The sequence below is a fragment of the Diabrotica virgifera genome, chromosome 3 (assembly GCF_917563875.1).
Source record: "Diabrotica virgifera virgifera chromosome 3, PGI_DIABVI_V3a".
NCBI lineage: Eukaryota > Metazoa > Arthropoda > Insecta > Coleoptera > Chrysomelidae > Diabrotica > Diabrotica virgifera.
The window spans coordinates 15,005,631-15,032,876 of NC_065445.1; the positions used below are offsets into that span (position 1 = coordinate 15,005,631).

The 27,246-nt window shown below is 32.0% G+C and overlaps 1 protein-coding gene across 1 annotated transcript in view; it reads left to right on the plus strand.

Moving 5' to 3' along the window:
- Positions 1-1,462: 1,462 nt before the first annotated feature.
- LOC114327135 (serine/threonine-protein kinase/endoribonuclease IRE1) overlaps positions 1,463-27,246 on the plus strand; it is a 54,332-nt gene continuing 28,548 nt past the window's right edge. The window contains exons 1-7 of the mRNA XM_028275646.2: positions 1,463-1,681; positions 1,794-1,923; positions 2,045-2,230; positions 3,788-4,024; positions 15,250-15,487; positions 18,029-18,210; positions 22,876-23,255. Of these exons, the coding sequence (XP_028131447.1) occupies positions 1,619-1,681; positions 1,794-1,923; positions 2,045-2,230; positions 3,788-4,024; positions 15,250-15,487; positions 18,029-18,210; positions 22,876-23,255 (1,416 nt within the window). The 5' untranslated portion in view covers positions 1,463-1,618. The remainder of the gene's footprint in view (positions 1,682-1,793; positions 1,924-2,044; positions 2,231-3,787; positions 4,025-15,249; positions 15,488-18,028; positions 18,211-22,875; positions 23,256-27,246) is intronic.

Sequence of the window (27,246 nt, forward strand, 5' to 3'; positions counted from 1 at the left end):
TAAATGTACCTATGTATAGTAAGTTAATATTGGAATACATAATTTGTGAACTGCATAGTAAAATAAAAGTCATTCGTTATTAATATAAATTCGTCCTTATTCGAATGATGTGCATAATATTTGTTTTACTTCTACTTTTTAAAAAAATTGTAACAATAGTTTCATAAATAAAAATAATGTCTAATTACTTATAACTGAATCGGTCATTTCAAAAACAGCAAAGTCCACAATTTTGAGAAACTAACTTTTTGAGAGGAATAGACTCCTTTAAGATAAACGTTGTGTGCAAAAACGACACCAGTCCAGTAAAAACATTAGGAACAAAACTACAATATAACTCTGAATTTTGATGTTATCCATTTCATCCATCTTTCGACTATATAGTTAAGTTTTCTTTGCTCTTCTGTAAAATTAAGAATATGTGACTCGTGTTGTTTTTGAAATGACCGATTCAATTAATAAATCGATAGTACATTATGTTGATATTAATTATTGGTAATTTTTTACGAATATTTTTAATTACTTTATACTATTCTACCATTAACTTATTAAAAAAAGTAACATTGGCTTTTATATTTTTAAAAATCTATAGGTACCTACACAGTTTTTCTTATTTGTTATATATTTCTTTGCATAGATTTATTTTAGACATGTAATAATATCTAATAAACGCAATATTGATTAAATTAAAAATAAAAAAAGTAAAGATGGTATGGGATTCGAACCAGGATTATCCACGTCCGAAGACAAACGACCAGTTCTCGTCGCCATCCGCTCGAACTGTCAAACCATCTAAAATCCTCGACGACAGAGTAGGATAGTGACGTCGTCGATACTCCCCTTGAATTAGAAAGAGACTACCGACCAAATAGGCTCATTTATCTCTGTCGCAACCGTCACCCATTTTAAGATCATAAGGCGCAATCTAGAGTATTATAAATCTATGTTCAATATAATTATCTGGCAACCTCAAAAATACTAATTTAAATATGAGTTTTTAAGCCTCAAAAGTGCGTATTTTCGAATTTTAAGATTTTAAATCGCCTATAACTCAAAAACTATCAATATTTAAGAAGAATTACAAGATACCTTTCTTGTTTAGAATGACCCAAAAAACCTAAAAATATATTTTACTTCTGTATGAGTTTTCTAAAAATATATGTTCCAGAGCAAAGAAACGTGATCTTTTGTTTAAGATGTGTTTAAAGGGCACATTTTAGAATGGGAATCCACAAGAAAGTGAATCAAAAATTTTTTCAAACGGGAGCGGTCTCACCACATGGACTATTACATATTTTCAGAATGTTCAAAAATTCAAAATTAAACATATGTGCCAGTCAAGATCTGGCATATTATCTTCGTCATAGAATGAGAGATGGCGCCAAATATTAATTGTGGACTTCACCATAATAGGATAATAATCCATAAAATTGCATGGCCTGGGTTATGACAGCTGTCAAAATGAATTCAGTAATTAAAAAGTAAAAAGTGTGAGGTCAAGTCAAAATAGTGAATTCGATTTTTTATTTTTAGTGTATAAAGTATTGATGATGTTGTAAACCAATACTTTATTGAATGAATACCCTTAATGAAAAACAAAGTATTATTATTTTAAGACATGAGGACCACCTGTTATTTGTTATTACTATTGTTATTGTCTACGTCTCTATGTGAAAATTCTGTTAGTAATTTTTTGTGTTTAATAGTATAATCAGGCGAATTCTAAATTAATTTTGTGTTTAATAATATAAGAAATTACGGGAATTTTAAATTAATGTATTATCTATTTGTAGAAAAGAAGACTGTCTAGTTTAGAACTAGTAAAAGACAAAGATTCTAGACTATTAGTTTTTTCAACTTTGGATGGTACTTTGACTGGGATTGAACAGAATTCAGGCAACGTAAAATGGACAGTTAAAGAAAGTATGTAAATTTAAGTATTTATGTATAAAATAACAAACTTTTATCTTTAAGTCATGCAGAAATTTGCATTCCTGCGTTCTATTTTTAAACTGTAATTTTAATGACTGATAACTTATTTTAGAACCTATTGTTCAAGTCCCACTGAAGGTTTCCAATGCGATTGTTCCTTTTTATCTGCCAGATCCAAGAGATGGGTCTCTTTATTTGATTGGAGATGTGAGAGAGCCCTTGAAAAAATTACCATTTACCATTCCGCAGTTAGTTTCCACATCTCCTTGTAGGAGTTCGGATGGAATTTTATATACAGGTAAATTTTTATGTGTATTTTAACAAGTTAAAAGGTAGTCACTGGAACCAAAAAAGATTGACATTTCATGCAAAATTTCTCATAGGCATCTGTATTTTTATTTCTATGGGTGTCAAATTTGTGAAAAATAAGGTTTTCTTAACACGTTGACTGCCAACTATATGTCTGGATCACTTGTACCAAAAAAAAGGTAATTAATGGTAAGCTGAAAATTTGTTAATAGCTTAACGGTGTCAGTAATATCCGGTGATGTAACAGGGGAAGTTTGAATTGTGGAACAGTTTAAAAATTTGGAATATCAGATTATGAACACGTCCCATGTATTTTGTCAGACAGAACTTCCAATTGATTTGTTACCCTTTCCTATTACTTTGGCTATTACCAACCAACACGATTCCTATCATTTGACATGTTCTTCGTGTTCCACTCATTAAAATGCCCAGTTGGTGATAAACACCAGTCTGATTTTTGCATGAGAGTTTAATGAAATGGTAACAAATCAATTGGAAGTTCTGTCCGACAAAATACATGGAACATTTTCATAGTCTGGCGTTCCAAATTTTTAACCTATTCCACAATTAAAACTTCCCCTGTTCCAGTGTTCCAATATATCAAAGTTTGTCCGATTAGACACCGTTAAGCAATTAACAAATTTTCAGCTTGCTATTAATCAACTTTTTTTGGTACGTGGGATCCAGGTCTATGAGATAATTCGTAGATTGCATTCTTTTCTAGGGCGTCAACTGTGAGTTATCTCGTAGTAATAAAATGTGATAAATAAATTTATCGTTTTAGGCCTTTAGGCCTGATTTTTAAAAATTACTGTGGCAGTCAATACATTAACCCTTAAACGCCCAACCTTTTTTATGTTCCATGTACGCCCAAAGGTGGGTAAAAAATGTCCACCTCGAAAATAGCTATTATATTTATTGAGAGTTGTTGGAAATGGATTAAATTTAAGGATCTTATGCTTAATAAACACAGCATCTGTAAAATATTAATATAAACAATTTACAAACCTTACAACAAAATTACAATGTACATCAAAATTAACATACCAGTAAAAGCCAGTAATTCAAATTTGTCGATTTTCTCCATATTCTTCCTTTCAGCCTCCTCATTGGCGAATAATTATGTCGATTATGTAATTATACGTCGATAATTATATGGATTATGTTCCTACTAACGAGAAATTATATAGAAACCTTTAGTAACAAGTTTTACCAAGGGTGTACTTTTTATGCCCACCCATATTTAACTCATGCTATTACTTTTATTTTCAAAAATATCGGTAGATACAATTTAACATCCGATAAAAGGCTGTCTTTTTAACAATAAATAATTTTTGGAAAATTTTTAAACACGTAATAAGTATGTTACAAGGGAATACGCATTAGGTGGACATTTTTTACCCACCCTTGGGCGTTTAAGGGTTAAGAGTTGTTAAGAGTTCAAATAAAAAAATATTTACCTTATAGCTTTAGCCCTCTTTTTTTGACATAATCAATATCCTATATCTTGATTATACATTTTGTATACCAGTTAATTCTTTTTTAGGAAAGAAAAAAGATACATGGTTCAAATTGGATCCCAAATCTGGCAAGAAACAGCTGATCATGGGCTGGGATGATTACAGCCCTACATGCCCTATAGACACAAAAAGTTCTGTCTACATTGGCAGGACGCAGTATATTTTAAGAATGGTTGATGAGAAAAAAGCTGATAATAAGTGGAACATTACTTTTTATGATTATACAGCTAGGCCTATGGGTATCGAAGAACTAAACAATTATGGTAAGTTTTAGATTAGGTTATGAGAGGTCGTTAAGGCCATGCAGGCCATATAGAGATCTTTTGTGCATACCTTAATCTAGTTAAACTCTAGGATGCCTGATGAAGTTGATTAGCCTCCTAGGTAACTTGTTTCCCATGTCAAGTGCTAGATTGACCTCTTCTAAGAATTTTAGTCATTTGCAGAACAGTGCTATGCAGTTGCATAGTATATGTTCTGCAATTTCTTTTTTGTTGTAACAGAAACGATAGTTCTCACTATCTGATTTGCCCAATGTTTTGAGATATCTCATCGGGAAGTGACCAGTGAGAAAGCAAGGGGCCATTTTTATATCTTTTTTACTCATTTTAAGAAGGCAGTTTGTTGCAGTAGGCGACACTTTTATGATTCTTGTTAGCCTTCATCGTGGTGTGTTAAACCAATATAGTTGTACAGTAGAGCGTTGATAATCCCAACTAATTGGTACAAGGGTAGTTCGGATTATCAAATTGTTCGGATTATCGAACATATGTTCCAAATACATATAAAGCTCATAAACATAGTACATATGTACATACGTTTTAGTTACAAGGAATAAAACACCTGCATAATAAACAAATATATTGTATGTATTTCTGTATAAACAAAACAAAAATCCGCGGTCATATTTTGCCCATATTGTCATATTAAATCCAAAAATTCGGTCCGCGATCATATTTTTTAATTTTATATTTTTTTGCGTTCAGATTACCAGGGTTCGGATTATCGACGCTCTACTGTAATTGATTGAGTTCCCAGGTCCTCTCTGATGTGGCTTTTCGATAGTCCACAGAAGGATTTCGGACCTTGGAATGGGGTATTAGCACCTTCTTTTGCGAGGCTATTAGCCCCCCTTATTTCCTGTAATTCCCTTTTGACCTGGCAACACATCAAAGTTACTTTGTTGCGTTCCGCCAACTTCTTAAGAGATAGTTTACAGTCCTAAACCACCTTAAGTTCACAAGTAAATATCTTTAGAGCCTTTAAGGCATGGTAAGTTATAAATTAATGTCCATTACAATTTTCGTTTGGGTATACTGTTATAGTAGGTCACAAACCCTTATGTCGCAAATCATTACATGACATTTTAGTTAAATCTGACAGTTATCAGAATATTTATATTTATATAAACATCAATATTTATACAAATATTTGCCAGAATATTAATATTTAAAATAGTTTAATGTAAAATTAAATAAATATAATATCAAATTTCACTATACAATGCCCGAATATACCAGTAACATATAAAATATTTATGTTTACGTAGTTGACAAATTTCTAACCTAGAAATTACAATTGTCATTTTACCATTATGATCTATTATTTTTGCATAGATATATTATACTCTAGATTGCGCCTTACGATCTTAAAATGGGTGACGGTTGCGACAGAGATAAATGAGCCTATTTGGTCGGTAGTCTCTTTCTAATTCAAGGGGAGTATCGACGACGTCACTATCCTACTCTATCGACGAGTATTTTAGATGATTTGACAGTTTGAGCGGATGGAGACGAGAACTGGTCGTTTGTCTTCGGACGTGGATAATGCTGGTTCGAATCCCATACCAATCTTTACTTTTTTTATTTTTTATTTAATCAATATTGCGTTTATTAAATATTATTATATCTCTAAAATAAATCTAAGCAAAGAAATATATAACAAATAAGAAAAACTGTGTAGGTACCTATAGATTTTTAAAAATATAAAAGCCAATGTTATTTTGTTTAATAAGTTAATGGTACAATAGTATAAAGTAATTGTTAAAAATATTCGTACAAATTACCAAAAATTAATATCAACATAATGTACCATCATCGATTTATTAATTGAATCGGTCATTTCAAAAACAACACGAGACACGAGTCACATATTCCTAATTTTACAGAAGAGCAAAGAAAACTACCTATATAGTCGAAAGATGGATGAAATGGATATCAAAATTCAGAGTTATATTGTAGTTTTGTTCCTAATGTTTTTACTGGACTGGTGTCGTTTTTGCACACAACGTTTATCTTAAAGGAGTCTATTCCTCTCAAAAAGTTAGTTTCTGAAAATTGTGGACTTTGCTGTTTTTGAAATGACCGATTCAATTATAAGTAATTAGACATTATTTTTATTTATGAAACTATTATTACAATTTTTTAAAAAGGTAGAAGCAATACAAACATTATTCACGTCATTCGAATAAGGCCGAATTTATATTAATAACAAATGACTTTTATTTCACTATGCAGTTCACAAATAATTATGTATTCCAATATTAACTTACTATACATACATTTATTATCTGCTAGATTTAAAAAGGTCCATTTTTCAGATGTAAAAATACCTAATAAACGCAATATTGATTAAATTAAAAATAAAAAAGGTAAAGTTGGTATGGGATTCGAACCACGATTATCCACGTCCGAAGACCAAAGACCATTTCTCGTCACCACCCGCTCGAACTGTCAATACATAATACTCGATAAAGTGGGATAGTCACGTCGTCGATATTCCCCTTAAATTAAAAAGAGACTACCGACCAAATAGGCTCATTTATCTCTGTCGCAACCGTCACCCATTTTAAGATCGTAAGGCGCAATCTAGAGTATTATAAATCTATGTATTTTTGTGTCAAATTATCTTACTCGCCTCATTGATTGGTTATCTAATTTAGATTATTGTAATCGCCAACCAATTATACATCTATAAGTATAAATCCGTTTTAATATGCAAATACCCGTCAAGGAATACATAAATTTTCCAAGTTCAATGTACCTATAATAATCACAGAGGTACGGTTTTTCTGTCGCTTCCAACTGTAATGCGTTAAAGAGAATTCAATAATCTGTGACGCACTGAAAAAAGAGTTTGGGACGGGCTATAGTATGTATATTTAGGAGAAATTATTCCGCAATAACTAATACACTACCTAAAAAATGGGTCAGTTTTGATGTCTCGAATTTCCTAAATATATTGTCTGACTTAAATGATTTTTTTAATATGTTATAGCCTTATTCTTTAACAATATCGCTGTAATAAAATTGCTGCTAACAGGTAAATTGTCATTATATATCGGGTGTATCAATCAGACTGTTTTTTTTTCTCAAAGTTCACCACACTTGGTGGAATATTGTAGCATTTACAAAATACTGCATTTAAAACCCAACTATTGGGACCGTGCAAGTTCGGCAAAGCGACCCCTATTTCTACGCTCTGTACTTTTATTCGCACGTTTAATTATATTGGCCAATTATATTAGTCCTGGTTACTGGATAATTGTCAAGGCCATAGTCCAAAAAAATAATAAGAAGAAAAAATAAGATGCAGGTTATGTTATGCAAACGTAAACAATTGTATGTAGTAAATAAAATTAGTTATTAAAATGCAGTACTGCAAGCAAAATACAATTAATTATATTTACCTTTATATAATAATTGCATATCATATCGATATTGTGGAGCAATATATAATTTTTCTGCTTCAATGACAGAAGGTATAAAATATACGTCAATTTGACAATTTCAATTGACAATATGAATTATTTAAGATAGTTGCAATATTTCTCCGCGACTCGCGCAAGGTCGTTTCTCGTTTGCCTTCCAAGTACTTGCACACCGCGAATAGCCTTCAGGCTTTCTTAACATTCTGTTTTTTTGATTCATTCGCTTATGTTGGATAATAAAAAGTTAGGTACTTTAACAACTAGCTATGTTCTTCATCAATACAGGGTGGTTCTAAATAAGTGCGGCAAACTTTAAGGGGTTATTCTGCATGAAAAAATAATGACAGTTTGCTTTATGAACATATGTCCGCAAATGCTTCGTTTCCCAGATACGGGGTGTTAAAACTTTTCTTGCAAACTGACGATTTATTTATTGCTCTAAAACCGGTTGAGATATGCAATTGAAATTTGGTAGGTTTTAAGAGGTAGTTATTGCTCATTGTTTGACATACAATTAAGAATTTTATAGAAATATTTTATAGAATTTTATATTCTCCATTGGCGTGTCATATTACCCGTATACACGCCAATGGTTACTGCACATTGTTTTACATACAATTAAAAATTTTATATTCTCCATTAGCGTGCATATGGATCATGCGACCCCTGTGCACGCCAATGGTGAATATAAAATTTTTAATTGTATTTTAAAATATGCGCAATAACTACCTCTTAAAACCCACTAAATTTTGTTTGCATATCTCAACCGGTGTTAGAGCAATAAATAAATTGTCAGTTTGTAAGAAAAATTTCAACACCCCGTATCTCAGAAACGAAGCATTTGTGAACATAAGTTTATAAAGCAAACTGTCATTTATTTTTAATGTAGAATTATCCTTTACAGTTTGTCGCACACCCTGTATTATTGAAAAACATGGTCAGTTGGTAAAGTATGTACCTAACTTTTTTATTATCCAACATAAGCGATTAAATAAAAAACAAAATGTTAAGAAAATCTGAGGCTATAGTTGGGTTTTAATTTGAGTATTTTATAAATAACTACTAGAATTTTCCACAAGGCGTGGTGAACTTTGAGAAAAAAACACAGTTTGAATGTTTACGGTAAACAATGACAATTTACCTGTCTAGCAACAATGTTATTACAATGATATTGTTATAGAATAAAGCTATAACATATTAAAAAAACCACTTAAATCGGATAACAGGTTTAGGAAATTCGAGACATCAAAAATGACCCATTTTTAAGGTGGTGCGTTAATTTCTTGGAGTAGTGTATTTTAGCGAATATTATTTTTGATAATAAATATAAAATTAAAGTAAAGGAAATTATTGTGAAATAATATGGACCTAATTCATTGAAGCAATCTATACTTGGAAAGCTTATTCGATTCGTTGAAAAATTTTGAGATTTTTGTGGAAATACCGGATACCGTTATCATTTTGACTTTTATACTGGCAAAACAATCGCTAAAAATGATCGCGAATTTGACCTTAGTATCAAAAGTAGTACTTGATATGTTTGATTGTATTTCTGAATTTGCTAGGCATTAGGCATTTTTTTAATAATTTATTTACTAGCAGAGATTAATTATTTCATTCATCAAAAGGTTCTGCATGGTCAAGATGTAACTATCAGACATTAAATTGTATCTATCAAAATGTATGAACTTTTTTGCTCAGGCGCAAACTACATTTATATTTCGCAAGATCGGAAATTATTATTAAAAATGTTATTCTTATTGAAAAAAAGTTTTTTACGCGTTTTTCCCAAATTAGCGATATCGAACATTCATCATTTTTATTTATTACAAGTATGATAACCTTTCTTTTGTGTTTGATAACGTTTCAATTAGTTAATGTATGTCTTGTAATATTTTAGCAATTCATTAAAATTAAAAATGCAACAATAATTATTCATTTTGTTTAAATTATTTTATTTGAAATTATTAGTTAAGGGGATAGGCGCAAAATTTCGGCTCCGATGCTATTTAAATGCATTTATTTTTTTTTCGAATCATGGGAAAACTAATAATTATTTTTGAAAAATTTAAACGCAGAATGAAAGATTACGTTATTATCGAGGGTAGAAAGTCCCTGAAAACTTCTATAATGTTTATTTTAATAAGTTACAGGGATGAAAAAGAAGAGAAAAATTAGTGTGAATTTTAATTTCAAATATCTCATTCAAAAGAACTTTTTGTTTATTCTAAGGGACTTTCTACCCTCGGTAATAAGGTAAACCTTCATTCTGCGTTTAAATTTTTCAAAAATATTTATTGCTTTTTCAGGATTCTAAAAAAATGAACAAAAAAATATCCGTGGTGATATTTTCCAAATCGAACATTCGTTATCTTTGTCATACAATGTACTGTCGAACTGAATGTGATGACAAGACAGTTACAAACAAGGCTACTAAATATTTGACACGGCTTCAGGAATATTTTGATTTGTTTATTAAATAATATTGATAGTGTATTTGATAAATCATTGATTTAAGACATGAAATTAATAAAAAGCTATTTATTGAATACACCAGGATATATTCTGTGATCCAAGTATTTTGTTGTTAAAGATGTTCTCAAAATTTATCTAAGCGTTCCTTAGTATTAATATATTATTAAAAAATAACTTTTTCTCTTTTCTCGAGTATTAGTTTTTATTGTACTTATAGCATATACATTATTGTAATCACGGAATACATAGTTAATGAAAAAATAATCATATTAATTAACTGAATTAATAATTTAAGCGATTAAACAAGTAACGGTTATCCAAGAACATTCAAAAGTTATCTCTAAGTTAATGATGACAATGTCATTGTCAACTAATCTCCATGCCAGTGAGAATTTTACTTCACGTAATTTGCCGTGTATAGAAAGAAAAATTAGGGATAGCCGTAAAATATTTGCTCCTACGCTCTTAATATTACTATTGAATGAAATTCATATTTTTTGACATATCTACCTAATATAATATTGGGAAAAATTTAATATCCGATGACTGTATTTTAGATTTCAGAATATGTAGAACTTTTTATGATTTTATGAATAACTTTTTTTCGTAAAATTCGTATGCCTTTGATTTTTATTGTGCAATATAGCAAGTATTGCGTCGAGTCTGGCCAGTATTGCGCAATATTGGTTCAGTTGTCGCGATAGAGCATTTGTGAATTTTAAATATTCAAAAGTATTTCCAGTAGCTAGGTAACGTAATGCTATTGATAAACGCTGACTTGGTGAGATAGCATAAGGGATCACACTATCCCTTTTTTGAATTGTAATTAGGCTCATTCTGAATAGTTCATCAAAGAATGCACTATGTAGTCGCAGAAAATCTTTCCACAAAAAAGTTCATGATTGTACTTATTTCTTTTTGTGAACCATTCCTTCATCCACCTACGTCTATTTTTCTTCTTCCCTTTTGAAGCTACAACTAATTCAAGAGCCATACAACTTGCTGTTTTTTATCCCACATGATCCAGCACAAGAGCACAAGATCCAGCCGGACACTATAATTTATTGTGAAATGGTGTGGGTTGATTTCTAGTTTTGGGGCCACAAGTGTCTCCTCCTCTCTGGACCTCTTCTGCTGTCTATTTTCCTTTGGATAATTAGCTGTAGTACTTTATATTTACTGTGCCTCATAACGTAACCCAAGTATTCCAACTTTCTTTTCTTTATTGTTATTCCTACCTCTCTCTCTTTACCTATCCGGCGTAGTACCCCTCGTTGGTCATGTGCTCGGTCCAGGATATACGCAATATTCGAAGGCCTCTACATTTTTCATTAATATTGCTGTCATTGTCCATGCCTCCATTCCATATAACAAAAGCGGAAATACATAACATTTGAAAAGTCGGATTTTGAGAGGTAGCGTAAGGCTGTTAGAGGTGAAAATTTATTTTATGCTAGTGAACGACGCTCTTGCTTTTCGTATTCTTCTACGTATCTCCTTTGCTTGATACCAACTGGAATTAACTGTTGTTCCTAAGTAAGTGTACGAATCCACGTGTTAATTCTTTGATTGTCTGATATCAGTTGTCTTGCCCGTTGTTGGTTTTGCTTACTAGAATCCATTTGGTTTTTGTGGTGTTTAGTTTGAGCTCGTATTGTGCACTTGTTCTTTGTATCTTACTCATCAGGCAACTCAGCTCCTCCATGCTACTTGCGAGAGTAACAGTGTCATCAGCATACCTTATGTTATTAATTATTTCTCCATTTATCTTTATGCCTTCTGTGCTTTCCTCTAGCGCTGTCTTAAATAATTCTTGTGAGTATATATTAAAGAGAGTAGGAGGCAAGATACAGCCCTGCCGTACCACTTTCTTGATCTCATTTTTATTGATCAATGTAGATCCTACTTTCACTTTAGCTGTTTGACCCCAATATAGACTCGGTATTGTTCTAATGTCTCTGTAGTCGATTCCGATCTTATGGAGTAATTATCTTTTCATGGTTTACATTTTCGAATGCTTTTGCGTAGTCTATAAAGCATATGTACACGTCTTTGTTCATGTCTCTGAAGTGCTGGATGAGTACCTGCATACTAAAAAGTGCTTCTCGTGTACCGTTTTATGCATTTTCTAATTTTTAATTTGAATTTATTATCTAACAATAAAACACTGAAAACGTTTGTTTTCTATACTTCCACAAAATTTATTACAACTATATGACTACAGCTGTTTCGAAAGGCACTCTGCCGAAACAGCTGTAGTCACATAGTTATAATACATTTTGTGGAAGTATAGAAAACAAACGTTTTCAGTGTTTTATTGTTAGATAAAATGAACTTCCATCAAGTAACGGTCGAATCCATCAATGAATTTATTATTTAATTTATATTGGCATTGATATTTCCTGACAAACAATTACCTTAATTCCTTTATTTGCAGTTACCAATTAAAATTACGAACGAGTAGGTAGTATTTTATTCTTTTTGATTGAGGTTATATATTTTTCGCGAAACGATAAAGCTGACGTTATCTATATTTCGTTACTATCACTGTTCGGCATAGTAGTACGGTTGCGATTGGTTTGATAAAAATAAAAGATTCGTACCAATAATATTTTCAAGGTTTCGAGGTTTTTGCACTAATAATTAAAGCAGGTACTTGTAATATATGTACAACTAATAAACAATACAAGTACCAAGTGATTCCATATGAATTTTTTCTCGCGTATTATTGTTGCATTACATCGAAACTTTAATTTGCTTTGCTTCCAGTTCTTTTATTCGGGTTTTCCATATTTTTCTTAGGATGCCTTTTGTTCTTCTGTCTATTCTTTTATTAGTAAATGATAGAAGTAAGTGATCAGATCCACATCATATTCAAGTTGTTTTATATAGTTTTTGTTTTTATTCGATTCAGAGTTGGACCACCATCTCCATATAGCTATTTCAGCTGCTTTCTGGCTGCATCCTGTATCTCTGGCTTTTACAATATATAAGCACAAGAGACTAGGTCTGGATCCCGCGTATGAAAAAAAAGTTGATTAATAGCAAGCTGAAAATTTGTTAATAGTTTAACGGTGTCTAGTCGGACAAACTTTGATATATGGGAACACTGGAACAGTTCAAGTTTTAATTGTGGAACAGGTTAAAAATTTGGAACGGTCAGACCACGAAAACGGCACATGAATTTTGTCCGACAGAACAGACTTAAACTCTTCGAACAGAGATTAAACTCTCATGCAAAAATTAGATTGCTATTTATCACCAAATGGGTTTAAACGTTTTAATGAGTGGAATATGTAGAATATGTCAAATGACAGGAATTATGACAGGTGATAAATAGCAGTCTGATTTTTTGCATGAGAGTTTAATCTCTGTTCGGAGAGTTTAAGTCTTTTCTGTCGGACAAAATAAATGTGCCGTTTTCGTGGTGTGACCTTTCCAAATTTTTAACCTGTTCCACAATTAAAACTGCCCCTGTTCCAGTGTTCCCATATATCAAAGTTTATCCAACTAGACACCCTTAAGCTATTAACAAATTTTCAGCTTGCTATTAATCAACTTTTTTTTCATACGCGGGATCCAGACCTAGACGACGAAAATAGGAGAAAGCAAATAAGAACAAAAACTGCCTTTATTATTTTTCATCTTTACTCAGATTTGAGTATTTAGAAACTGTCTTTCGGTCCTTTTCCTAGACGGAGAGAAGGTAAATGCGTGGCGAAAGTGTCCTCTATTTGCTTTCTCCTATTTTCGTCGTCTCTTGTGCTTATATATTGTAAAAGCCAGAGATACAGGATGCAGCCAGAAAGCAGTTTATTAACGAAAAGTCTTGGATTTAAAATATTGTTTATTATATTTTTATTTCAATTATTTTAATTGTTTAAAAAGTAGTAAACTTTGTATCTAGGGCTTTTCGTTGTTTTCTTCGTATTGCGAGAGATGTCGCTAGATTGCGTCTCAAAAGGTGAAATCATTGTATCGCGATGATTTCCCTTAAATAGGCAGGATTGTTAATATTCGCTTCAGAGTTGTGACTGCATAGCTTCACTGAAGATGCATGGGATGCTGAAATAGCTATATGGAGATGGTGGTCCAACTCTGAATCGAATAAAAACAAAAACTGGCTTTATTATTGTTTTATGTAATTTTGATTACTCTACGGTCTTGTTATTCTAATATCTACATTTTCCTTCTGATCCGTGTTCTTTCATAGGAATTCCATCTGTAGTACTGCTAATTTTATTTCTCGTTTTTTTTTTGTGATTTGTCTGTTATTGCGCTGATCTAGCCAATCAGCCACCTTCCACCATTGGCTAAGAAACGAAAAAATGCGCACAAAATTCTATTAGGGAGGACGGCACCAGAGAACAGAGAGTAGTTTTTTGTACCCCATCGATAACAGTTCAGGCAGAAACTCGCCCTTCACTTCCTCACGTCTGCTAGATAACGGTCACCCATACGCCATGTAGTCATTGGTTACGCAGCAAAGGACTTTAAATAGTCTTTCATGAGAGGACTGGTCGATTTACTGTTAGGTATGGGGGATTTCTTGGCTGCGAAATTTAAGGGTGCAGTTCAATACAATTGTTCGGAGCTACAGCCAACAAAGTTAAGATTGCTGTGATGGTAGCCAACCTCCGATAGGAGACGGTACTGCAAGAAGTTGGGGGAAAGTCGAGTAACAATAGGCTGAAATAATTTCATCCTATTGTTTCCTTTCTGCTCTACAATTATTGTAGAGCGCGAAACTACACATTGTTTCAAATTTAATGTATATATTAAGGACGTAGGCGCAAAATTTCGGGCCAATGTTACTGATTGCTGTGATGGATAAGGTCTTAAACGGAACGGAGCAAAATGCAAAATTTTGACGCATGTCGAAATTTTCAATGTGTTATAAATATATTCATTTTTTTCGAATCCTGAGAAAACTAATAAATATTTTTGAAAAATTTAAAACGCAGAATGAAAGATCACATCATTACCGAGGGCCGAAAGTCCCTGAAAACTTCTATAATGTTTATTTTAATAAGTTATGGGGGTGAGAATAAAAGAGAAAATTTAGTGTGATTTTTAATTGCAAATATTTCATTCAAAAGAAACTTTTTATTTATTTTAAGGGACTTTCTTCTATCGGTAATAATGCAATCTTTCATTCTGCGTTTAAATGTTTCAAAAATACTATCAGTTTTCTCAGGATTCGAAAAAAATTAATGCATTTAAAAAGCATTGGCCCGAAATTTTGCGCTTACGCTCTTAAAGAAAAAAATATGGAAATGACTTAATGTATCACTTCTATTTCAGATTTTGTCCATTTCACATCCACGTCTACAGGACAGGTGGTAACATTAAACCGCCGATTAGGCAATTTGCTGTGGGAGAAAGATCTGGGTAGTCCTGTCATAGGCGTGTATTTACTCGATTCGGAAGGGCTGTTATCTCTCCCATTCACTTCTTTAGCTAACCAAACCTTATCTTATTTGCAAACCGAATTAGTAGCCAATGGAGGATTATTGGAAAGTGCCAATCATATGAAACTCTAGTAAGTATTATTTTGCGTTATATATTATAATTTTACTACAATACATCTAGTAACTAGTATCTAGTAACTGCCTGCGAGTAGGCCATATATGTAAGGTTTTCTGAACATTGTTTGTATTTTTATTGTTCTGAAGCCATTTTCTTGACGCATCTTAACACAGTTTACCAACTGTACTGGGATTAAGCCACAATTTTACTCTATAATAAGTTTATTCTGATGTTTCGATGCGTCGGTTGGGACACACCCCACCACTTTTACTCTAATCTGTATCTGTCAACTGTCAGTTGTCTACCAGTTGTCCGCAATTTTAGTCAAAATTAATTTATATTAATTTACAAACCTTTAGAGACATGTTAAACAAGAAATCTGCGTTACAGATTATCATAGTTAAGTTATTATCTGTAAGTGGTCCTGTCATTATCGCCCCTTATACCATAAATTCTAGTTCTTTTTCTAAAGGCGCCTATCTTCTATTCTAGAGTCTAGAGATGTTGGCGACCACATTGACCCATCTTATTCTATTCATACCAGCTTGACATAGATCAGTTGACGTTAAACCAGTCCATTTCCTAAGATTGACAGCGATGGTATACGTCTACTTTCTAAATTCTCGTTATACAGGGTGTTTGGTAAAGAATGGGCCATAGCTTAACCTTAGATTCCTTAGGTTGATTTAAGTTAACTTACCTTAGTACAAAAATTGATAATAACCGAAATACAGGGTGTAAAAGTTAAACTTATTTTATTTATTTTTGAATATTTCCTGACAGGCATGGATAAAATTAGAAATGAGTATATTAGGGGAAGTCTAGGTGTGGCTCCAATTGATGCCAAAATGAGAGAGCATAGGTTAAGATGGTTTGGTCATGTTCAACGTCGAGACGTTAACCACCCAATACGAAGAATAGCTGAAGTGCAGATTCCTGGAAGGAGTGGGAGAGGAAGACCAAAGAAGACCTGGGGAGGGGGAGACGATAAGGCAGGACATGTTGGTAAAGGGGATTAACATTGATATGACCCAAGATAGAATTGTGTGGAGAAATGCAATTAGGGATGCCGACCCTGCATAGGGATGAGGCAAAGAGAATGGTGATGATTCCTGACAGGCATGGGACAACAACCCGAAATTTGGTAAGTGGTGCTGGTACTGTACACCCTACTAAATTATGTTAAACAAACTACCTGAGGCGTACGACGGGGGAACGTGAATGGTTGACCCTTCCCAAACTCTACGCCATTGGCGGAATATCTATTTTAGTGCAATTTTTTGATTCTCCAATACTTTCTATGTAAATAACATACTCTTCATTCGTAACGATAAAGCCATTAGTTCTCGAGATATTTGAAGCTAAAAACGAAGGAGCATAATACGTTATCAAAATAAATGTGCCTTTTCATTTTTAACTTCAAATATCTCGAAAACTAATGACTTTATCGTTACGTATGAAAACTATATTATTTGCATGGAAAGTATTGGAGAATCTAAAAATTATGCTAAAGTAGCAGTTTCATCAGTGGCGTAAAATTTGGGAAGGGTCAACCATTCACTTTCCCCTGTCGTACGCCTCTGGTATTAACCACAAACGATTATTTAACGTAATTTAGTAGGGTGTAGAGTCCCTACACTTTCTGCCAAGTACCATAAGGATATGTCAAATAGTTTTATAGTACCCTGCACACATAATTCCTAAAGTTTTAAATAAAGAATAAATTATTAAAAAAAAGAATACCTTAAAATAATTTCACATATCCGTGTGAAACTTGGAAGAAAGTGTAGGCACTGTACACCCTACTAAATTATGTTAAATAATCGTTTCTGGCTACTACCAGAGGCGTACGATAGGGGAAAGTAAATGGTTGATCCTTCCCAAATTCTACGCCACTGATGAAACTGCTATTTTAGCATAATAGCATAGCTATTTTAGATTCTGCAATACTTTCTATGCAAATAATATACTCTTCATTCGTAACGAATACAGTCATTAGTTTTCGAGATATTTGAAGTTAAAAATGAAAAGGCACACTTATTTTGATTAATGTATTATGCTCGTTCGTTTTTAGCTTCAAATATCTCGAAAAGTAATGGCTTTATCGTTACGAATAAAGAGTATATTTTTAACATAGAAAGTATCGGAGAATCAAAAAATTGCACTAAAATAGCAATTCCGCCAGTGGCGTAGAATTTGGGAAGGGTCATAACCATTCACGATCCCCCCGTCGTACGCCTCTGGTAGAAGCCAGAAACGTTTGTTTTTAACATAATTTAGTAGATTGTACAATACTAGCACCACTTAACAAATTTCGTGTTGTTGTCCCATGCCTGTCAGGAAATATTCAAAAATAAATAAAATAAAAGTTTAACTTTGACACCCTGTATTTCGGTTATTATCAACTCTTGTACTAAGGTAAGTTAGCTTAAATCGATCTATCTTAACCCCAGGAATCTAAGGTTAAGCTATGGCCCATTCTTTACCAAACACCCTGTATATGTTTGATTTTATTCAAAATGCTTTTTTGATTATTTTTGTTCGTATTTTTCAGTCCGACAATATACATCGGAGAACATGTGCACGGATTGTTCGCTTTACCGTCTTTGGTAGACAAAAATTATGTTACGATAGGAAACAGCAACGGACCGTTGTTGTTAGGAGGGCCTCACGCTCCGGATCACGTTGTTCATCCTGATTATCCTATTCCAGGATATAATTATCACCTACCAAACGGTAAGAGCTAGTGATATAGTCCATTTTTCATGGTTTTTGTCCAGAATTTGAAAGAACTTCTTCGATTAACATTAAATTTGAAATACGCATAGAAGCATTAAATTTATATAGTTTCGATGTATACATTTGCCTACCCCCTTTTCTGGAGGGTGAAAATGTTTAATCTCTAATTAACTCCCGTAATCAATAGAGAATTCAATTTATAGCAAAAAATGTTTTACAGACTTTCCTCGGTAAATTAATATGATCCAAAAGTCTAATAAGTCAGGAAATAAAATTCGAAATTATTTATCCTCTGAGCTTTTTAAGTTGGAAAAATAAAGTATAACAGAGTGGCGTAATACTCGACAAGGGAAATCTAAATTGCATTTCACGTCCTGTCATTCACCGTGATAATAATTTTAGCGAACTATTTCCTTTAATATCCACCAAAGGTGAATAAAGTATAAACTAAAAGAAAAGAAAAAATGGTTCAGATTTGATTACAGTACAGAGCCTCTACTATGTGCTTATACGTATTTCGAAATCAAATCCTTTCATCCTTTCCAGATAATTATCAGTAGTAATTGCACAAGAGCTCTAAAATTCTATATTAATTTTAGAGATCGAGTGCAATTTGTTGCGATTATTTCATGAATAAAACTATTCAAAACCAAAGTTTTATTGTAATTGTTTATGTAAGTACAAATTAGTACAATTAAACAAACAGTTGTTATAAATATTAATTTGATGGTTGAAAGTCATCACTTTTATAATTTTTAAAACATTAATTAATTGTCATTAATGTAACTGAATTTATTTTTTCGTAGCAACGAAGGCCATCTGACGTAATATACATGACGACGGGAAATTATCAAAAATTATCGATTTAATTTAGATTTATGTAGCTTTCTATTGGTCAGAATCTCCTATGAATGAAATAATCAAAATAATTACCAAAGACGCTACTAGCACCATCTATGAATCAAAAGTCTAATAAGTCAGGAAATAAAATTCGAAATTATTTATCCTCTGAGCTTTTTAAGTTGGAAAAATAAGGTGCTCCGATGAGGAAACGGTTATTCCGAAATACGTATAAGCACATAGTAGAGGCTCTGTACTGTAATCAAATCTGAACCATCTTTTCTTTTAATATTTTTCAAGTTACTCACGCTTGGAATTGATGATTTCCTTCCTAAACAATTAATGTTTTTGGGTGGTTTTTCAAAAATAACTCGAAAAGATTACATTTTAACCAAAAAGTCATAAAAGTCAAAAAGAAACCTTTCAAAATAACTAATCAAATGTTTCTTTTTAATTTATATCACGGCTATACAACTCGAGTTACAACCTGATTTTGAACTGATTTTGAAATTTGACCATATTTGATTATCTTAAAACATTTTTCAAATGCTAAAAAAGACTACAGGTGAAATAAAAACAATAAGTTTGGCAACAATGTCGAACTTCTCTTGAGGTACTTCCACTATTGAATTTTCGAAAAGATATTTCGGGACCTAATATGGTTATACCGTTTTAAATATGTTTCTCTCACTTCCTACCGTATAAAGTGGATACCTATATATAGTATAGTTAGAAAAAAACTGTTTGACTTGTACACACTTCTATATAAATCAAAACGGGAACTGGTGTATGTTTTCAAAAAAACTGATAGTGTGTAAATAAATTTATGAATACAGCTAAGTACTTTCAGCATTTTAAATGCCATAAGCAGAGCTGTAGTCTCATACTTGTAAACACCTCAAATGAAGAGAATCATTGAACAAACACATTGCAATTTTAAAATTGGCCCAGGGATCAAACCACTGGTCAGGGTAAAAACCCTTAAGAGGAAACAGTAGCGATCAACAGGTAGCAAAAAACGCGTTCCAAGATTGCGGCTCTAATTATGAATATTTTGTCGAGATATTTGGCACACATATTCGTAATATAATAAAGAATGGCGGTACAGAGCCCAATTTCAGAAATATGTTAGTATATGGAAATTACTCTACAACTAAATAAAATATTGAAAAAAGGAGCCTGTACCGCCATTAAGAAAGACAAAATACACTTTCTTCAAATAAACTTTTTTATCCCATGCCTAGAATTTGTGTAATCTTGGAACTACTAAAAATCGATTTTTTTATAACAAGAAATCGAACGTCACTGACTTGGCAACATTTCGCGCCTATGTGTATAAAAATTATTGTTTTTGATAGTATAAACGTCACTGTCAGTGTCGAATTACCGACGCACTGTTGCCTCACTTTTGAAAGTTCGCAGAACTTTCGCAATATTGGACCGCGTTTGTTGCCACCTGTTGATCGCTACTGTATCACCTTAAAATGTATATAAAATAATCACACATTAAATGTTATTATTTTATATATATATTATTATTATGATCTGAAATGGTATATAAAGAAAAATGTATAGAGAAAAGGAAGAAGAAGAGACATTTGTAAAATTATGTTATAGTTATGGTATGTCTAGATTTACGATTTAAATTTATTGTGTTGGTGTAGGTGTAGTGTAAAAGAGACTTTAGATTTATTTTTGAAATGGGATTTCCAAATTATGTAAACCAGTAGATTTTAAGAATAGTTTAAGTAAATAATATGTTGCATTGAAAGATGACTTATCTACCTACCATTTTCAAGGATTAATTTCTCTTATCACGAAACAAGTCATTAAGTGTGTATTGGGAGAATTTTCAGAATTTAGAAAGTTTTGGATTTTGTTTGAATGTGAAAAAAAGAATGATTTAATTGGTGAATCAAAAATTATGGAAGGGATGAGGAGACGGAAATGATTTTGAAGGAAAGGAAGATGGCAGTTGTTTGACTTCAAGTAAGAAAAGATCGAATCGAAAGAGGGCAAGTTGTTTTTAATAAAAGCGGGCAACAGAAAATTGTATTGTTGTGATAAGTAGTGCAAATAAAAGTGTATAAAAAATTGCAGTATTTGTAAGTAGAAATCATGTACTATTCTTGGATCGAAGCATAGCTGAGGAGAATTTTGGCCCAACAGGAGCAATAGATGTGGATTAGGAGTTTGTCTAGAGTTTGGTTTTTATAAGCAGAACCAGTGAAGTAGTTTGTTTGATAGGGAAATAATTAAAGCACATTCGTTTTAAAAAGTTACAGAAAAAATTGTGGAAAATAGACATTGAAAAACTAAATTTATTTTGAAATTTTTTTGTTAATTGTATATGCAACAGATTGCTTTAGGGAAACATTTATTAATATGGGATTTATTTCATGTATTAAAATCTACAAGGTATTTGGTCATTATATTTTGATATTATTGCACCAATTGATTTCTTTTATTTATTTCCTTCAACTCTTCTTTTTTCTTAAACACTATTAAAAGGAAAGGTTTTTTTAACTCAATTAAGAACCCTGAGATAAGAAAAACATATATTTATTAATTGGTGGATTCGACCGTTACTTGATGGAAGTTCATGATAATAAATAACTTCGAGATAGAACTAAACATCATTAAACAAATAGCAGTAAACAACGGCTATAACGAACAAACAGTTAACAAAATTTTAAACCAAAAACTCCATAAGAAAGCCCTGAAATTAGTGTATCCACCACCACAGAAAGAACCCAGTACCTTCTGCTCTCTTACATATACTGGCAAGATAACAACAAAAATAGCCAGATACATAAAAAAGAAAGGAATAACACCAGCTTTCAGAACTAACAACAACTTAAGCAAATATATTAAGAACAATAAAAGCCGAAAGAGAAAACAACTACAGAGTGGTGTGTACAAACTAACTTGTGATGACTGTCCGAAAACGTACATCGGTCAAACTGGCAGAAATTTTGACAAACGGATAGCAGAACACAAAAGGGCTTTCAACAATAGAAAAACAGAAACTTCTACATACGCACTTCACCTTCTAGATCATAATCATTCTTTCAATGAAGAGTTTCAAATTCTGCATATTCAAAATAGAGGCCTTAAGCTTTCTTTTTTAGAATCTATGGAAATTAATAAACTGAAAAATACAGATATAATTCTGAATGACCAACTCGAGACAAACAGCTCCCCACTCCTCAACCCCTTCAGTTAAAGACTTAAAAAGGCAAACACATTGTAAACTATATCACTTGAGAAAGGCACTCTGCCGAAACAGCTGTAGTCAGATAGTTGTAATAAATTTTGTGGAAGTATAGAAAACAAACGTTTTCAGTGTTTTATTGTTAGATATATTTATTAATCTGGCGTCTAAAATAAAATTTATTAAATAATCTTTTTGTTTAATTTAGTAATTGGATCATAATTAATTTGTTTATTGTTTTATCTAATTTAAAAATTACAATATATTAATATATTTTACGGGTTTTTACCCTGACCAGTGGTGTGATCCCTGGGCCAATTTTAAAATTGGAATGTGTTTGTTCAATGATTCTCTTCATTTGATGTATTTACAACTATGAGACGATAGCTCTGATGATGGCATTTAAAATGCTGACTTAGCTGAATTAATAAATTTATTTACATACTATCAGTTTTTTTGAAAACATACACTAGTTCCCGTTTTGATTTAGTTATTAAAGATCTGAAACTGTGGCCGAGAGTTGAATATTTCGCAGCGTTGCATTCTATATCTGTTACATGTTCATTTCTTGGAGTTCCTACCCTGCATATAACATAAACGTTTTCCAGGTGCTGAAAGTAATGGTCAAGTCTTATTCCAAAGCTTGCCCAGCTTCATGCAAAGCGTTGTAGGCTATTACAACGTACCCAGCTTCAGCAGCCAAAAATTCTTAACCAACAACAAAGAAATAATCATCCTTAAAGACACTGATGACATTTCTGACCATACCAACGGTAAAGATGGCGAAAGAACACGTAGAGCTCAAATAGACTTTATTACTATCGAAGAGAAGAAAGATGAAGAGTCGGGCAGCGTTTGGGGTTGGTTCGATACTCAACACAAAGCTTTGAAATTGTGGATAAACCAACAGGAGAATAAGGGACTGAAGATTTCTCTGATAATAATGGCTGGATGCGTTATAGCTATGTTTTGGTATCTTCAAATACAGGTTAGTGGACATTATTTAATGAAGTATCTCTTAAGTATATAGTATATTAAAAAAAATTAAAGGCACTCGTGGGAGTGCCGACAGAAGTGAAAACTTCTTATAGTATATAAATTAAGAGCTCAATGCTTTTACCCCATCCTAAAAGAAGTGCTATACCTATATCATATACGATATACACGATGCGTATGCCCTATGCTATTTATGTATACATACACATAATTTATATATGTACAAAATTTATTTCAGCGAAGTGATGACGGTCGCATATTCAATACTTTTTCCCCATCCAAGAAGTGCACAACGTCCCTAAAGAAATTTTAAATTCAAAAATTTATTTCGTCGAAGCAATAACGGTCGCTAATTTACTACTTTTTCCCCATCCAAAAAGTGCACAACGTCCCTCAAGAAGTTTTCACTTCAAAAATTGATTTCATCGAAGCGATGACGGTCGTTTTTTCCATCGAAAAAGTGTACAATGTCCGTAAAGAAGTTTCACTTCAAATATTTATTTCGTCGAAGCGGGGACGGTCCATAATTCCATACTTTTTCCCCATCCAAAAAGTGCACAACGTCCCTCAAGAAGTTTTCACTTCACGAATTTATTTCATCGAAGCGATGACGGTCGATAATTTAATACTTTTTTTCCATCCAAAAAGAGCACAACGTCCCTAAATAAGTTTTTACTTCAAATGTTTATTTCGTCGAAGCGATGACGGTCGCTTATTTATTACTTTCTCCCCATCCAAATTTAATAATTTTTCCCCATCCAAAAAGTGCACAACGTCCCTAAGAAGTTTTCACTTCAAAAATGTATTTCGCCGAAGCGATGACGGTCGTTAATTCAATACTTCTTCCCCATCTAAAAAGTGCACAACATCCCCAAAAGAAGTTTTCACTTTAAAAATTTATTTTGCCGAAGCGTTGACGGTCGCGATGACGTTCGCTAATTCAATACTTTTTCCCTATCTAAAAAGTGCACAACGTCCCTAAAGAAATTTTCACTTCAAAAATTTATTTCGTCGAAACGATGACGGCCGCTAATTTAATACTTTTTCCCCATCCAAAAAGTGCACAACGACCCTCAGGAAGTTTTCACTTCAAAAATGTATTTCTTCGAAGCGATGACGGTCGCAATGACGGTCGCCAATTTAATACTTTTTTCCATCCAAAAAGTGCACAAAGAAGTCCCTAAAGAAGTTTTCACTTCAATACATATACGTACAAAATTTATTTCTTCGAAGAGATGACGGTCGCGATGACAGTCGCGAAATAAATCCTTTTTCCCTATCGAAAAATAGGTTTTACATTTATTTTAAATTTAAATACTTCTATACAATTTATGTATAGATACACATAATACAGATACGTACAAAATTTATTTCGTCGAAGAGATGACGGTCGCTATGACGGTCGCGAAATAAATCTTTTTTCCCCATCCTAAAAATAGGTTTTACATTTATTTTAAATTAAAATACTTCTATACAATAGGGAACTTGCATAAATTTTTAAATTCGAAAAAAATGTTATTAATCACAACAGAACATAATTTAAAACATGTATCAAAGATAAAAAAGTTTTGTTTGTCTTTCGTTTGGCCCCCAAAGACGATTAAAAATTCAAATTAAAACAGGTGGTCCAAAATGCGTCGTGACGTCACTTGGTTTTACATGTACATTTTTCCAATAAAGTAAACAGAATTTTAAATTAGACGTTATAAACGTCAGTAGAAAATACATTTATGTGACGTTACAAGTGTTTTTGATCGTTAGACCTATTCATAGAAAATTTGTACTTTTACAAAATGGTTTTATTTTCAATAGTAAACCTTCGTTCCTTTCCTTCAAAAACAGTATAAAACTACAATTTTAACAAACTGGTATATATTATTACAATGATATACGATAAATGTCATTAGAATATAAATATTTTTGACTTATTCCACGACGATGAGCTTGCCAAATACCCAAGTAGGTGGAGGCCAATAAACTAAAGAAGGAGAAGAAGAATATACCTAAATATAAGGTTGTGTCTAGGTATACGCTAACGTGTACGCAAATAAAAAAGTTAGTGTCAGTGATTTCTTATTTTTTATTTGTTTAGTGTTTGTTTTTAAATTAACTACGGAGTGTGGACAATTATTTAGTTCTTTTAATGAGTTTAAGAACATTTTAAAACAGTACGAAAAAGATAAGAGACTATAAATTAATATATATTTTTTTTAGTTATAAATGAAATAGTATTACAGTAAAAGATTAAAATATAAGGAAGACCTAAAGCTTTCACAATAATAATTAACTTGTTCTGAAGCTATTATCCTTGTGGCATTTTTGTAATCAACTATTCTAAATGAGAACTAAGCCACAATTTAACTAAAAAATTGATTTTATTAACGTTAAAATATTATTAAATTAAACAAAAATGTTGTTGCTTAGTAAAAAATTGTTTCTAATAATTTATTTAATCTAACTAATTTTTGTATTTTGACAATGACATCCGATTTGGACGTCTAAACGTTAATAAAATATTTTTTTTTTAGTTAAATTGTGGCTTATTTTGCATTTAGAATAGTTGATTATAATAATTCACTTACGTATAAAAATTATTTTAACAATATTTTGTACCTACACGTCATGTAAACTAAATACATATAATTATTTTGCTAACCTAATATATACTTTTATATTATACATTGATTTATTACAATTAAGTTTGAAACATCTGAATAGTTCTGCTTCCCTTCCCTTAACAAATATGTTTCTATCAAACAAACACTAAACATATCAAAATAGCATGTACCAAAATATATAGTTACTGCGCAAGCTAAATAATGACGTCACTGGCTTGATGAAGTTTAATTCGCGTCTACCTAACTTTTTTATTTGCGTACAGGTTATCGTGTACCTAGACACATAGATATATAATACTCTAGATTGCGCCCTGTGATCTTAAAATGGGTGACGGTTGCGACAGAGATAAATGAGCCTATTTGGTCGGTAGTCTCTTTTTAATTTAAGGGGAATATCGACGACGTGAATATCCCACTTTATCGAGTAATATGTGTTGACAGTTGGAGCGGGTGGTGACGGGAAATGGTCTTTGGTCTTCGGACATGGACAATCGTGGTTCGAATCCCATACCAAACTTTACTTTTTTTATTTTTATTTAATCAATATTGCGTTTATTAGATATTTTTACATCTGAAAAATGGACCTAAGTAAATCTAGCAGATAATAAATGTATATATATAGTAAGTTAATCTTGGAATACATAATTTGTGAACTGCATAGTAAAATAAAAGTCATTCGTTATTAATATAAATTCGTCTTTATTCGAATGATGTGAATGTTTGTTTTGCTTCTACTTTTTAAAAAAATTGTAACAATAGTTTCATAAATAAAAATAATGTCTAATTACTTATAATTGAATCGGTCATTTCAAAAACAGCGAAGTCCACAATTTTCAGAAACTAACTTTTTGAGAGGAATAGAATCCTTTAAGATAAACGTGTGCAAAACACGACACCAGTCCAGTAAAAACATTAGGAACAAAACTACAATATAACTCTGAATTTTGATGTCATCCATTTCATCCATCTTTCGACTATATACATAGTTTTCTTTGCTCTTCTGTAAAATTAGGAATATGTGACTCATGTTGTTTTTGAAATGACCGATTCAATTAATAAATCGATGGTACATTATGTTGATATTAATTATTGGTAATTTTTTACGAATATTTTTAACAATTACTTTATAGTATTCTACAATTAACTTATTAAAAAAATAACATTGGCTTTTATATTTTTAAAAATCTATAGGTACCTACACAGTTTTTCTTATTTGTTATATATTTCTTTGCATAGATTTACTTTAGAGATGTAATATCTAATAAACGCAATATTGGTTAAATAAAAAATAAAAAAAAGTAAAAGATTGGTACGGGATTCGAACCAGGATTATCCACGTCCGAAGACAAACGACCAGTTCTCATC